This window comes from Diprion similis, chromosome 8, assembly GCF_021155765.1.
Source record: "Diprion similis isolate iyDipSimi1 chromosome 8, iyDipSimi1.1, whole genome shotgun sequence".
Taxonomy (NCBI): Eukaryota; Metazoa; Arthropoda; class Insecta; order Hymenoptera; family Diprionidae; genus Diprion; species Diprion similis.
In genome coordinates, this window is record NC_060112.1 from 24,211,728 (window position 1) to 24,225,617 (window position 13,890).

A 13,890-nucleotide genomic window follows, 5' to 3' on the forward strand; every position below is an offset into this window, starting at 1 on the left:
TTTGTAAATAAAAGAGCCTTTCACTAATCGTAGACTTCTCATGTTTTTACATAAATCAAAAGGTATTGTACTTGATGTTGTAACGTTTTGACGAGGTAAATACATTGACTAGAGGATTGAAAGCAGCAAATTGGTACGCTTTCACAATTGCTCTATGGTAATAAAAGATTTTCTACTTGGTAGTATCGAATTTTGAACATAGTAGGCTTAGTCATTAATCAGTGAGTTATTTGACATTTCACAACTGATATCCTGACGTATTGCTATGACTAATGTGGAATATGAAGGAAAACTGTTCAAAGTATCGGAGAAACTATCAACCCATGGCTCAAAATATGATTACAGTCCTGTATCTAGTGATTGTATGGCATGCGCCGTACGTGTGACAAGTCGAAGACATAAAGAATTAGAAGAACAGGTGACAGAATTTTTTACATCCTGCGAAAAGTATAATCTTCGGTGAATTATCTTGGTTGATTTTTAGAAAAGCGTTGTTGTTTGTGGACCTTTTCCAAGCAGCGAAGATGTATGTCACTTGCCTAAGACTCTTGCTAAAGAGAAATACCGAAGAGCTCAGTTGCACGTAGTAACCACTAATCAAAGGGTCAAGGTTTTCGGCAAGTGGACTGAGGAAAAATTATTGGCAGTATTGACCGATCGATTATTGCAAAGAGCTGCCAGTCAGCCTCCGAAACCTTATGAAAAAATTCCCCCACTAAAAATTAAGCAATTTTCTGCTGGCATACCTTACAGTCCGATTGTCCATAGGGGCATATATAGCAAGAATATTTTGGGACGATTGTATCGCAGCGGTATGACGTAAAAAATGATTAAGAAAAATAATACAATATAATATACATTGCATCTTCTAATAGAAACGATTATTGGTCATCTTTTAAGGTGCGTCAGAATCGCTTGTTATAAGAGCAATGAAGTTTGGTTTAAGACATCTTAAGCCAGAGGATCTGAATTACTTCATCGAGTTTGGAGTATCCATCCAAGCTTTACGATCGCATAAACTCTGGAATGAATTGACAGACGAATCTTTAGCTACATCTCTAAGAACTATGGGTTTTGATGAAAAAGCTAGCAGAAAAATAATATTGAACGGCATGCTGGCACAAAGCGAAATGTGTCTAATGCAATTAATGCTCGCGGGCGTTGATGTTCCTGGAATTCTTAATTGGCAAGGAGAGAAGATTGACGTAGGTGCTCGAATGATAAAATTCTTAAGAAATTTAGGAATTCCAGAGGATGTGCTGCAACTGATTGTTCAGAAAGGAATTGATGAAGAGACTATGGAGATGTTGAAGGATTTGGGGTACATGGAAACAGAAGAAGAAGAAAACGTGGGAATGCATGAGGTCAGAAATCATAACGAATGTAGCTATGCATAGAAAATATAAAAAATTAAATGTATGCAGATGTTATTATCATCCATCTTACTACATACTGCTCCAAGTTTTTACAACGTACATTTTCAATGCAGGTAATCATTTGCGAATGCGATTTGACTGTCTTGGAGTCAGAAATTAGTTCAGTAAATTCGCCACACTCTAATACTAACAGCTTCAAGAGTTTAATTCCAAAATCCGGTAGTAGCGAAGCAGATTTTGAAGCCGGAGATACTTGCGTATGTTCTCATGATATAAATAGTTCAACTATGTCAAATTCAACGTCGAGTCAACAGACTCTAGTATATTGCAAAAATGTGCACATAACACCAAAAACGCTAACAAGCTCAGAACTTGTCACCGAACGAAATGAGTACTTAAGGTAAACATTTGCGAGGTCTTTTGTCTACTTTCATACCTACAATTTTTGAAATTATTTTACAGGCGAACAGTAGTGGCACCATTAGCTTGGGCAATGAGCAGAGCGTTACAGTATAGACCATCTGATCCAAATCATTACATAGCGTGTCAACTGCTGCGTTGGAGATATGGGAATGTTTCTAAAACGGAAATGAAGACTGTAGAGGACTACGTAATTGCTAGAACAATCGAGATGGACAAAAAATTAATGGTTTTCAAATTGTTTTGAAAAATTCGGAATAGTCTTAAAAATTCACCTTCAATTTTGTTCATGAGAGTAACATTACTTTTAAGGAACAAAAACGGAAAGAAGAAGAAGAGTTGATGGCCAAACATAATTTGGAAGCCTTACAAAATATCCCTTGCTCTCCATGCTGGCAAAATCAACAAATTCACCGTATTAAAGAGCGGTGTTGGAAATGTATTAAAAAATGGGTACCTAACTACGAGACATGCGAGTTGCCTGAGATTTGTAGCTCGTGTAAAATCGACTTGTCTGAAATTTCCAATTCTGACACGACGACAAGCAGTACTGGCAATAATTCAGATACACAAAGTGCTGTACAAGCTCAGGAAGTAACGATTTCAGAGAATAAAAGTATCACATTAGACGATCAGTACCGTTGTACACAAAACTTGGACTTGTCAAGTTATAACAGGTCAGTGGAATATAAAAATATCTCTTAGGAATGCTGTGTCTCTGTTTTCCCCAACAGAGTTGTATTATAGTTTTTAATGAGACATGCTTTTTCTTTTAAAATAGAGTTGTCGAACTGTATGGAGAATCATTGAATTCAGATTCTTATGAGGAAAATATGCAGATAATTTCAAGCACGTCTGAACCATAAGCCTTACAGCGTGAAAACTGTATGTGCAATGTCAAGTATTTTATAAATATTTTCATGTTTGTAAAATTACCAATTTCTCTTGCTTTAAATTACACATTTAAAATATATGACTAATACGATCAGATATATGAAGATAAATTCGTCTCTATGAAAGAATAGCGATATTAATACATGCTACACGTATTGATTGGATGAACATTTTTCTACTTTGTTGATTATTCAACTTATGATGATAATCTAATGAATAGAAAAACAATCTTTGCAAAATATTATAACTGAATTAGATTCGAAAAATATTGAATTGATGAGAAAATTCATGTGGACAGAGCGATCATAGAAAATTCGTTTATTTGGTAATCAGAATCGTACAATTGTTATACAACAGTTGATCATAATATTTGAGTACTAAGATTCCATCACACATACAAAATCAGATAAGATGAACAAATTTAAAACATCGCGAATAGAAAAATATAATAACACACTGGCGGTGATTGAATTCTACAATGATATTTTTTCTATGATTATAGGTAGAAATATAATAAATTTCGGTTAATAAACAAATATGGGTAAGTAATCTTTAAACTATTGAGTGAAGTTAAAAGTAAAGTACTGCTGTATTCATCATTAAACCAAATGCAGTACTTCCATATAAAATTCGAGATTTTATTGAAAATGTAGAATAATAAATACTGTACGTATCGGTTGGGTATAATAGTATAATAGTGTAATAGGCAACAATATGCATCGTTCGCTAAAACTTTTTAATTGGACACGCGAATTAGTTCATCAAAGATTGTGATTTAACAAGAAGAACACAACAACCCTCATACGAAAATAGGAAATTCACAAGGTGTCATGACGGATTTGACGTAAGAATTACAAAAAATTATGAATCGGTATTTAAGCTTGCAGGGAAGCTGTCTCTTCAACCTCTAGGAGGCCGAGATTATGCCGATAGGCATCACCTCAAGGTCGAGTCATATTACTAGCCCATTTGAAAATTTTTCTAGGGAAAAAATTTTTAAAGTATGACTTGGGCACATTCATAAAAGACAGCCGCCTTGGGGTTAGTGAATCGTAGTATTCCATCATTACCTATTTTAGATCATTCCCGGGGTTCACAATCGGTACGTTTTTTCGGTTCACATTGAAAGTCCTGGTACAAGTTAGAGCGAACGTCAATAAAATAGCAACGTATCAAAATATATTTTTGCATCTATTTGTTTGGTCTATATCCTGAGCTACTAACAAAATGGGGTTTCACAAAATTCATTAACGTCCATTGATGAGTTAACTGTTAAGTAAAACTTGGAAGTACAAAGTAGGAGGGAGATTGCTAAGTCTATGACTCGTATGGACGTATTATTTGCTGTGGTATGAAGAAATTTACGAATTAGGAGTATTATCGATTTTTCTTTTACTTTTTTTTTGTTGCACTGTCATACAACGGTGAACACAAAGGGTACTACAGGGTAAGCTGCAGTGAGCATGTTTCCAATTATTCCTAATACTACAAAGATCCTAACTAAATTCGAACTAAAACAAAATTTAAATAATTGGTATAAAAGATTAGTATGATCACTGTGAATATGATTTCTGTGAAAGACTTTGACAAATTCACTGGACAAAATGATTTTGAAATATATTAAAAATAATCAAACGGGATGAGAAAGAGACGTCCGACGAAGACAATCAAATGTTGTCTTTTTCTAGATATTACGTTCCAAGGTTCTGATCGACAGCCTTGAGTGATGTTACCGAACACTCTCAAGACTTCTCATAAAATTGATCAATTCCTTCAAGAACAGTTGCAATACCTTAGATACTCAACAAAATGTCTTGTGTACAGGTAGAAAGTGCATCATCAATTTAAACTGAATATTCCTGAAGTTTTGCAAGCTTTGCTTTTTCTTCGTCTGATTCATCTCGACAAACGAAAAGTGTGTGAGATAAGCCGCATGTTACCGCGGTTATATAGAGACCTTCCAAGGCCTTAACTTCCATCGGTGTTGTTGATGATTTGCGCATTTCACCAAAGCCCTGAAAGAATTTTTGTTGAAATGATTCTTTACGTTTATGCTTCACATTCAACTTATTCTCAGAGAAGTAACTCTGTCAAAAGTAGGTATCGGACATAAAGTTTACACGTCGTGAAAGTCAATTAGTATGAGCATAGACAGTAAAATTCAAACAAATTACCAATTCGCCAAAGGTTGGACTAGCACCCCATGCGATCACTGATTCATCAGCAGCGACAACAACACTGGTTTGGGAACATCCAACGCACCTAATTTCCCATCCAGATAGATCTTGAATTGGTTTGGGATACATGTTTGCTTCACCTGTCCGTTTAGTTTGTCCGAACATCAAAGCTGATCCATGTACATTGATTGCAATGCTATAAGTGCTTCCACAGTGAATAGATTTGATACCGCGACTTGGGGGGTCAAAAAATTTTATTAATCGTGGTACTAGCTCGTCTCGCTGTTCGGCATGACCTAAGCGACCAACGCCTCCAAATCCCCAAGAAAATGCACGGTGCTTATTATCGATTGCTACTGTGTGGTGGTATCCGCAGCTAAAGTCTGTAATCTCTACACGATCCAGAGGGGTGACATGTCCGTCTTTTGCTCTCTCAACATACAAAACGATCCGTTTAGGAACCTTTTCGAAGTGAAATGCCATTTTCGTCGAAGTTATAAAGTATTTACCATCCGTATTATGGCCTAAAGCACCATATTCTGGACAACCAAAAGAATGCAGTCCGCCCTTAATGTCTAAGATCATGGAAAAATCAACACCGCATCCTATTTTAACTATGGGAGGACCAGTATACTTGATTTTCATTGCTGCGGCAATGCATGTTTCTGATTTTCCAACACCACACTGACCAAGCTTATTATCTCCAGCTGCAAAAACAATACCACGGCTGGTTAAAAACAGTGTATGATTCCGTCCACATGCTGCAGCTATTACTGTATGATCTTTTAGGGTCTCCACTTCAGTCGGTTCATCTCGACGCTTAGTGTCACCGACACCAAGTTGCCCTAAAAAATAAAAATTCACGCAGAATTTCAATTTTAGAACAAAAAAGCTACTTGTTTCTTGTTGTATGGAGTTTCGTAAAATTGAAAATGTATAATGTATCCAGCTATTAATTAATTGCCCAGCATGAGAAATAATGTTACTTCCATCCCAATGTCCAACTTAACGTAGATCTTGCTGATTCAAAAAATTAGAAACTAAGATTGTGAGCTGTTAATTTCAGATTAGAAAAATTTAACCAGGGCCAAGTGATTAAGAAAAATTGTGGGATATAAAATTTCAAAAAATCCATTCTATCAGTGTGATTCCAAGAAAAAGCTTTCTGTGTCAGTTTTGTAATTTCCTAACTGTTCGCTATTCGATGAGATTATAATCGAAGCCTTTTGCTTTCACAATCATCACACTCCTCAGTAACGCACATTGTAGGTGATGCTATGGTGAAGAACTTACAAAATAGAGCAAATTAGAGTAAGAAGTTAGATATCATACCTTTATCATTCCTGCCAAATACCAAACACCTGTTATCTTCAGTGACGATGACGTTGTGCGATGCAGCAGGCCCTGATGCAACAAGTCTGACTCGAGTGCCGTTCAAGTTTTTGAAGGTGTGCGGAGTCCACAAGCTACGTCCTATGGTAGCTTTGACCCCCTTTGGAGGAGCCTTGCGCCCGCTCATATCCCAATTTGTCAAGCCACACATAGCCAGTGTTCCTGGCTTGCCCCATCCTCCCTAAAAATCATATTTCAAATGATGCGTGAATTTTCCTCGTAAGTGTGATTGAAGTCTTTCCCAACATAATATTGAGGGTTAAACAATGAATGAGCATGACACTGTTATGATCTTTGGGTGGCGAAATGATAGGAAAAAAAAGTGTCAGTTATATGAGAATAAAAAGAAGGACGCGATGTACCTGATTCTAAACAGTATGGCTATTATTTTCGTAATTTTCATGACGATATTCAAATGTAAATAGTTACTTCCGGAGGAGGGAGCTCCGGCATTGTAGCAACAACTGCCAAATCATCGGCGTCTTCCACGGCGTCGTCCCCGTCGACATTTGAACCGGCGTCGGCGTCCTCGACGTCGGATTCATGCTCGCTTGAAATATCCTCGTCGTCGTACTCGACTTTCTTTGCCTTGCCACGACTTTTCTCAACACCCGATGGATTTTTACGCTTCGTAGACATTCTCACTCCCACCTAATAATATATTCAAATACCAAAACTGTACAAAATTATTTATAAAATTGATCTAGAGGGACGCGGTGCAAATGACATTTATTGATGTAATGGCGGTACGGATGTTGGCTAGTGTTGTACAACATTCGTACAGAACAGGGTGTACAACAAAAAACGCAGCCACCTGGTGCACAAAAATCATAACAGAGAACCACTCACAGCTATACTCGATAACTGTTGCAACACAGCGACGCATCCGTATCATCATCGAATGCTCAAGCAATTCGAGAACTCAAATTTGCGCCAAATGAGTCATCCTGTTTAAATTTATACATCGTAAAGTTCAGCCACGAATTCTCAACAATGGTCAGAATTCAATTCAATACTATGACCTCAGACAATGACTTACGATTAGATATCACATTGTGCACACACTGACTCTTTAGCTGCAGTAAAATGTGTAGGTATAATAGAATAATAGACCTTTATTATTTGAACAGGTAGATTTGTCATTAATATCTTATATATTATATATAATATGTATTATGTAAAACATTGGAAAATACGTTATACTAACTTGACACAAATTCATTTTTTACACACCGTATATTTGATTGGCAATATATTTTGATATCCATGTGCAGAAAATTGTATTTCTTCCCTTCGTTGTTTCCTTGAAATTAAACAGTTTTTTTTCGGAAATACCTGCGGGAAATTTCTAATCGAACTATTTCTGGCGGAACCTAAACCATACACACAGAAAACAGGAGTTACCAATAAATAATCGAAACAGATCAAATGGGACTTTGCCGCGAGGAAAAGCGATAAAATACTGGTTAGACATCTGGCTTCGCATGGACTGAAATCAAATGAAATCAAAGCTCTCAATTTTCTGGGGAGAAATACAAGTTGGAAGAAGCATAAGATTATTGTGAAATTTGTATATTTACAAACTGTTTGACTTATACTATGATTTCACGTATGAGTTGGTTGCCCTGGTCTTCCATCCTCGTCCTCACTTGAAGAATCAATTGCGTAGCACAGCTGAAAAAAAATTTTTTATTGAGAGCGCGAGTCAGATTAGAAGGCGATATTTTGTTAGTTGAGGTATTGCATACTTCGTCCAGGTCAGGTCGCTTCAGAAGATCATCAAGACCAGTCAAACGTTCTAAGTAGTTAGGCTCATTGCAAGCGTCTAGGATAACGTCAAATCCTTTTTTGCGGTACTCGGTAATCAGAGGCGTAGAACAAGCAGTGCAGGCTGGAAACCTGTGTGTCACGGTTAAATGTGTTCCATAATTCCAAAGAGATCCTCGAATGGTATGTGGAACACCTCCTAGGAGACCAGCTCCTCCGTGCTCGACATCTAAGCGTGGCTCACCTCTATTGTCAGCAATCAACGCTCTTGCTTCAGCACTGCAAGAAATAATCAACTTTCATATAGGTACATGAAAAACGTCCCTGAAAATCCAATTAGATGTAAGATAAAATCAAAGACTTTGGAATATTTAGAGATTTATCAAACAGATCCTAATTCAACACCAGGAAATTGAAGGAAATTGAATGATTTTGATTGACAGCATTTACTTCAAAACATGTTACTAATTTGTAACGGTCTATTTTTCCCAGATTTTACAGGTTGATAACAGCTTTGTGGTCCCATTGATTTGAATTAAACTTTTTTTTAAAACTGTTCACCTGTTGTAAATCTAATTACATTCGTAAGTCTCGTCATGTGTATTTAATATGTTTTGCTCCTCTCATTTTACACTATAGAACTCTAACATTGTTCCAAACAGGATGTTGTCTATAATTTAGGCTAAGCTTACTATTCTGGATGCTGAGTCAGTGAGACCATTAGTTCAACTGCAAGGCCGCCTGCAACTTGCGCTAGACCAGGACGACTCACAGTACACTGCTGATCCAGAGTTCTGTCCATTTGGGACTGAAAATTATGATTTAGTTTAAAGGCATGAAGTTGCAAACGAAAGTTTTGCAAAGAATTAACAACAAGATGTAAAAAAAAACTTACGTTTCCAGGTTGTGTTATATCGTTACAAAAGTAACAGCCCAATTCTGCACCAGCAGGATTGTGTATTGTGAAGTCTGGAGAATCGGGTCTCATGTTATCACGTGTACCATGTCGTTGGACTGTATAAGAGTCAAATCCCAGCGCAGCATTGATCACCAATTTTCCATGAACCGCAGCCAGAAGTGTAGGTAACCATCTAGCTTCACGAGAGTCCAATAGGAGAAAAATTACATCATGTCGCGTCACAAGCTCCTCAAGCCTCTTCGCTGCTGACCTAGTTGCATCCATCATACTCGGCCCTACTACATGACCTGGCATCGGAATCTGGAGTATTACGCTCTCTACATCCTAAAAAATTGATGAATAATCGTATAGAGGTCACAAATGTTGATGTATATTGTTCAGCTAATCGAGTGTAACAAGACTAACAGATGCCGAAGTTTTGTTTTTGTAACTTCGTTTAGAAAAAAGTAATCTGAATAAAGACTACTGTCTTCAATTAATTTGACTGTATCCTGTATATATTATGAGATGCACGAAAAGTGACATTTATTTCGCACCAGACTAGGATGAATTCGAAGCAAGGCATCCTTGGCTGCTTCTGCCTTGTAACGCCGTTCTACAGCATCCGTGTGAGTATAGAGACTTTGACGAACAGGATTGCTCTGTGAAACAGTGGAGCCATCAACCAAAGTCAATTTCTGAATACCCCACCCAAGGAGCACCCTGGCTACAGAACATCCCAAAGTTCCAGCACCTAATAGTAGGCAGCGTGTTTTGCTGATCTTCTCCAAATTCAATTCAGGTACTAACCGCCATTTCATCAGCTTCAAATTAAGGTTCACCGCTCTTTCCGATAGTCTGTGAGACAAGGCAGTCAATAAATCCTCTTTTTCAGAGTACTACTTACTTGAAAGACTTACTTAACAATGTCCATGGAGTCGGATAAGTCAATTATGTTGGGACCCATTTTACCACTGTGACTTCTTTCCCACCCAACGAATCGCCCTTCAAAAATAATCTCCCGAGTTTCCGTTTTGTTTTCATATTCCTTAGCTTTCATGGTAAAAATTACAGCATCTTTAGCATCCGGTCCTCGCATGGCAATGACTTTGATAACACTGTTGAAAGATGCTTTTGGGCAATGCCAAAATAATAAGCAGAGCAAATTTCGCAAAGGCCAACCAGGTTCGGGACTGTTGCAAGGATCGTAGAAGCCAAAGTAAATCTCTTCTTCGCACTGAAAATATTTCATTTACAAATTACTGTTCTTGGATATGTGCAGGAAGTTTCTACTGCAATATTTAAGGCATTTCTTTCAATGTTTGCATATAATTTAGGCATCTTAACAAAGCATTTAAGGGTTTCGGACTGCTTTGCTCACCTGCTCCACACTTAAATCTGCAGTAGATTTCTTCTCGAACAAATCGATCCCTTTGCTAAGATGCTCGACATGCAAATTAGCTGATCCAGACACAAGCACGGTAAAGAATGCTTTTTGCTTACTGTCTAATGCCAAAAAGCCGCTTGTCAACTGCGCCAACTGATCAGTTAATAGCTGAGACCCCGCAGCCAGTGGATTGCTGACATGATAAAGCTCGGGCAAGTTGAAAGATGTCGGATGGGCAGTCCAGTAATGAAACCTGTAGCGTTTTAAATCTGCGAATGACAATAAGATGAAGAAAGCGAGACGACACGGTTCTCGTACCGCGCTTCCATCCTTGATCGACTCTAGCAAGGAAACACTTGCGTCGCTGATGAATTTCTCAGGTTTTATCTCACGAAAAGACTCGTAAGTATTAGTATTGACCAGAAGACCAGAGCAGGCAACGACTGATCTATGAGATGTCATCTCGACGCTCCTGGAATGATAACGTCGTGACAAAATCTTGGCAAATTTAGATCTCGAGGTTGGGGTAAAACGGGAGCTCATTCATTGAATTCGATCTCACTCATTGAACGAAGTGCAATCCAACTTCAAAGGGCGACCCTGCCTGTCGCTCTGTCGATCCAGGTTGTAGCTGGCCCACAAAGGAATCTTAATCTGGTCGTTGAGCTTGAGACTGTCCAGTTTCAACTCTGAGAGCTTTGCCCAGAATCCTGGATCTATCGCTGACCTTAGCTTGGTGAATTTCACCAGCCCGTTCATCGTGGGCATGGTGGGATAATTATTTGTCTCCATAGTAGAGCCGGTTTTGAGTGTTTAGAAGTTTGAATACGTCAAAATCAGAGACGTACTTAACTGCGTATATTTCAATGCCTGGTATCAACGTCCATTGTTATTTATTATTTGCAATTGTGTGTCACTGGTTAAAATTAGGTGGTTTAATCCCTCATCAAAGACGTAACTGAGGTTATCACAGTTTATCTTATATACGACAAAATTTCCTTCTCTATACAGCATATCAAATGTCTGACAGATGGTTTGAACTAATCAATGACGGGCATGACGCGATATTTCACGTCTCTTGGCAACGCTTCTGCAGCGCGCTCCTCGTGCCTTTCTAATGTCATTTTACGTAGTTCGTGTCCGAATAAATACTACGAAACGGAAGTTGCGATGAACCGGAAGCGTTATCGGAACTGAGGTTTTTTTGAATCGTTTACTTTCTGCTTCGCAGCTCCAGCGGCGTTGATTGAAAAAATATTACAAATATTATATTGAAAAATCACGATGTGCGCCGCGGAATCACCGAGGATAATGGATTTGGACACGGCGTACATCGGTTGTGAATTACTTTTCAACTTGTCTGTATAGTTTTTACTGTACTTATTCACAACTAACAGGATTTTCTAGAACCCCTGATTAAGGAATGGCTGCAACACGTGCACGAGGACAGTGCAAGACAGGAGCAAATATTTGTGGAAGGAAGCGAATTCTTCATTCCATACATGGGTAAGCTCAGGATTAACTGCTCCATCGCGTCGACTCAATGCGTAAGGATTCGCTCGACTCTCCGTCGCGTAATACTAAGTTAGTTGCGCAGGTTTAACGAGCATTATTTTACAGCTGTTCCTGTACCGGTGATGAAAACAATATTTGTAATAACCGAACACCTTGGTCTGGGTCCAAACACCAGATACTTGACGGTTCATCTCTTCGATAGATTCATGTGTAACCAATTTTGCGAGTTGTACGTTGCCGAAATGGTATCAACTACAAGCGAGGTTGCCTGGCCAAAGATATGCAAAACTATTTCCAGCGAAGCCAAATTGAGGCTTATGTCCTGCATGCAATTGGCAAGCAAGATGGACTCGAATTCCAAAAGTCTAAACATTTCACAGGTATACAATAATCCACCCTCATCAGTCGTGGAAAATTGTTTATTGATTTGTTGGAGAAATCCATTGCAGTAAAGAAAAATTTTGTCAAGGAATAGATGGTACTTCTTTCAATTGATATGATCTTGATATATTGCAGGTATTGCGTGTGCTGCAATGGCTAGACGACAAATCTGAATACACTACAAATAGTATATATTGTTCAGAATTCAGTGTATACAAAGCTGTAGATTTTAAAATACCATTATTCACTCCGCTACATTGTGTTGAAATACTTCTTGCTGCGACGAAGCTCGGACAGACACCTGAAATATATGATGTATGTGTTAATTTGCTGGATTTAGCATATTTGGAGGTACGATTTGCATTTTGACAGTCAGCCTTTCTATTGCTACATGAAATTCTTGAAAATCTTACCTTGGTATGCAATGATAACATACATGTTTTATTTCAGCACGACAGGATATATTCATGTCTTGAATTTGTAATAAGGAAAAGATTCGCAGAGTCGCAAATTGACCCAGGGTACATCATGGCCCTTGAAAGCAATGTGCTGTATTTAGGAGCTGCAGTGGTTCTTTGTGCCACATTTATTCTCTCTGTAGAAAACTCTGAGACTGAACGTTTGGTTCAGATGCTCTCCAATCAAGTTGGAATTACAGTCACTAATATTTGGGAAATGGCTAATTTACTCTTCACCATGTCAGTGCAGGAGGATATCCCAGAATAATAAGTAATGTATAATTCCAATCAGCTGTTATCACATAATGACTAATTATCTGTAGCCAAGAAGACTAACATTTTTTTTTATGCTGACAAATAAAAAATTATTCGCTTCAGCACAACATTGTTTTATGGTTTTTCTACGAATGCATTTTAATTTATTGTGGTTTACTATAGACTAACTGGAGGCAATCCTAAACTTACAAGCTAACGGATTTTTCTAAAAATGAATTGTTACATTGACATTACGTACTTCAACCTCTTTTTTTAATCCCATAATACTTACATATCATTTGCTTATTTTGTAAATTGAATAATTCACGACTAGTTGAAAACGGAGAATACATAGAAACGATAGAAACTAATGTCAAATAATTCGTAATAGACCCGCGCACGATCACGTGACGATGCTCAGACGTGCATCGGCACAGTGTGACAGAAGTCTTAAGGCGACATTCTGTTCACCGGGGAATTTTAAACCGTCGGTAACCGCAGCGTTACAGTTTTTCGAAAACATTGTAAATGGAAATGGCGTATCGTCAGTAAATGTTGTTTTCGCCCCTTGGTAAAATATCAACAATTAGAGTTTGATATTTCCACGTGGATCTCTGCGGTCCGTGAAAGGGTAAGAATAAAAATGCACAAAGTGCATAGTAGAGTGTAAGTAGCCATGTTTGTGCGATCAGCAATACAACAGAGACACTTGGTTGAAATCAAATTTTTATCGGTTTCATTCAACATTCTTCAATTTAAGACCGCATGACCCACCCAGCAGTAGAAGGGAAATTGATTTGAAGTCCGAGTTTAGAAGTTACTGGAAAAACTGCAACGCGGGTAATTTCAGTCGGTAAGTAAGAGGCGTAGTATCGGCTTAATGAATGTCAGGGTGAGTTTTATGCCCGATGCATATTGTCTGTAATCCTTGGTTCGGCATATTGCGTAGGCAAATAAGAAGCAACGTCGT

General features: G+C 38.0%; 4 protein-coding genes across 5 annotated transcripts; 2 read left to right on the forward strand and 2 right to left on the reverse strand.

Annotated features, from left to right (window-relative positions):
* Window positions 1-205: 205 nt before the first annotated feature.
* On the forward strand, window positions 206-2,662 carry LOC124409136. Its single transcript, XM_046886556.1, has 6 exons — window positions 206-812; window positions 901-1,364; window positions 1,490-1,776; window positions 1,839-2,025; window positions 2,109-2,473; window positions 2,578-2,662. The coding sequence occupies exons 2-6, from the start codon at window positions 930-932 to the stop codon at window positions 2,660-2,662; spliced, it is 1,359 nt and encodes a 452-aa protein (XP_046742512.1). The 5' UTR covers window positions 206-812; window positions 901-929.
* A 1,354-nt stretch (window positions 2,663-4,016) lies between these two features.
* Window positions 4,017-7,039, reverse strand: LOC124408987 (protein RCC2 homolog). 2 transcript variants are annotated; one of them, XM_046886362.1, is made up of 4 exons: window positions 6,689-7,039; window positions 6,200-6,440; window positions 4,865-5,712; window positions 4,017-4,705 (listed from the first exon to the last, which is right to left on the reverse strand). In XM_046886362.1, exons 1-4 carry the CDS (start codon window positions 6,896-6,898, stop codon window positions 4,535-4,537), a joined length of 1,470 nt encoding a protein of 489 aa, XP_046742318.1. In that variant the 5' UTR covers window positions 6,899-7,039; the 3' UTR covers window positions 4,017-4,534. The 2 variants fall into 2 exon arrangements, with proteins under 2 accessions (XP_046742318.1, XP_046742319.1); XM_046886363.1 differs by having other exon boundaries at window positions 6,622-6,729.
* Window positions 7,040-7,493: 454 nt separating this feature from the next.
* LOC124409067 (ubiquitin-like modifier-activating enzyme atg7) lies at window positions 7,494-11,351 on the reverse strand. The gene is made up of 8 exons (XM_046886460.1): window positions 10,874-11,351; window positions 10,306-10,783; window positions 9,845-10,161; window positions 9,482-9,782; window positions 8,922-9,269; window positions 8,719-8,834; window positions 8,008-8,305; window positions 7,494-7,933 (listed from the first exon to the last, which is right to left on the reverse strand). The coding sequence occupies exons 1-8, from the start codon at window positions 11,101-11,103 to the stop codon at window positions 7,865-7,867; spliced, it is 2,157 nt and encodes a 718-aa protein (XP_046742416.1). The 5' UTR covers window positions 11,104-11,351; the 3' UTR covers window positions 7,494-7,864.
* A 67-nt stretch (window positions 11,352-11,418) lies between these two features.
* Window positions 11,419-13,016, forward strand: LOC124408530 (cyclin N-terminal domain-containing protein 1-like). The gene is made up of 5 exons (XM_046885507.1): window positions 11,419-11,647; window positions 11,719-11,817; window positions 11,932-12,206; window positions 12,343-12,558; window positions 12,658-13,016. The coding sequence occupies exons 1-5, from the start codon at window positions 11,596-11,598 to the stop codon at window positions 12,931-12,933; spliced, it is 918 nt and encodes a 305-aa protein (XP_046741463.1). The 5' UTR covers window positions 11,419-11,595; the 3' UTR covers window positions 12,934-13,016.
* The last annotated feature ends 874 nt before the right edge of the window (window positions 13,017-13,890 follow it).

Excerpts from the sequence above, each read along its gene's own strand:
- LOC124408530 (XM_046885507.1), top strand. The coding sequence starts at position 11,596 with ATGTGCGCCGCGGAATCACCGAGGATAATGGATTTGGACACGGCGTAC. Across the intron at positions 11,648-11,718 it reads TTTGGACACGGCGTACATCG|AACCCCTGATTAAGGAATGG; the intron begins GTTGTGAATTAC and ends AGGATTTTCTAG. Across the intron at positions 11,818-11,931 it reads ATTCTTCATTCCATACATGG|CTGTTCCTGTACCGGTGATG; the intron begins GTAAGCTCAGGA and ends ATTATTTTACAG.
- LOC124409067 (XM_046886460.1), bottom strand. The coding sequence starts at position 11,103 with ATGGAGACAAATAATTATCCCACCATGCCCACGATGAACGGGCTGGTG. Across the intron at positions 9,270-9,481 it reads TTCGAATTCATCCTAGTCTG|GATGTAGAGAGCGTAATACT; the intron begins GTGCGAAATAAA and ends TCAATTTTTTAG. Across the intron at positions 7,934-8,007 it reads AGCGACCTGACCTGGACGAA|CTGTGCTACGCAATTGATTC; the intron begins GTATGCAATACC and ends ATTTTTTTTCAG.
- LOC124409136 (XM_046886556.1), top strand. The coding sequence starts at position 930 with ATGAAGTTTGGTTTAAGACATCTTAAGCCAGAGGATCTGAATTACTTC. Across the intron at positions 2,026-2,108 it reads AGATGGACAAAAAATTAATG|GAACAAAAACGGAAAGAAGA; the intron begins GTTTTCAAATTG and ends ATTACTTTTAAG. Across the intron at positions 2,474-2,577 it reads GACTTGTCAAGTTATAACAG|AGTTGTCGAACTGTATGGAG; the intron begins GTCAGTGGAATA and ends CTTTTAAAATAG.
- LOC124408987 (XM_046886362.1), bottom strand. The coding sequence starts at position 6,898 with ATGTCTACGAAGCGTAAAAATCCATCGGGTGTTGAGAAAAGTCGTGGC. Across the intron at positions 6,441-6,688 it reads CGGAGCTCCCTCCTCCGGAA|GGAGGATGGGGCAAGCCAGG; the intron begins GTAACTATTTAC and ends TATGATTTTTAG. Across the intron at positions 5,713-6,199 it reads ATTTGGCAGGAATGATAAAG|GGCAACTTGGTGTCGGTGAC; the intron begins GTATGATATCTA and ends TTTATTTTTTAG.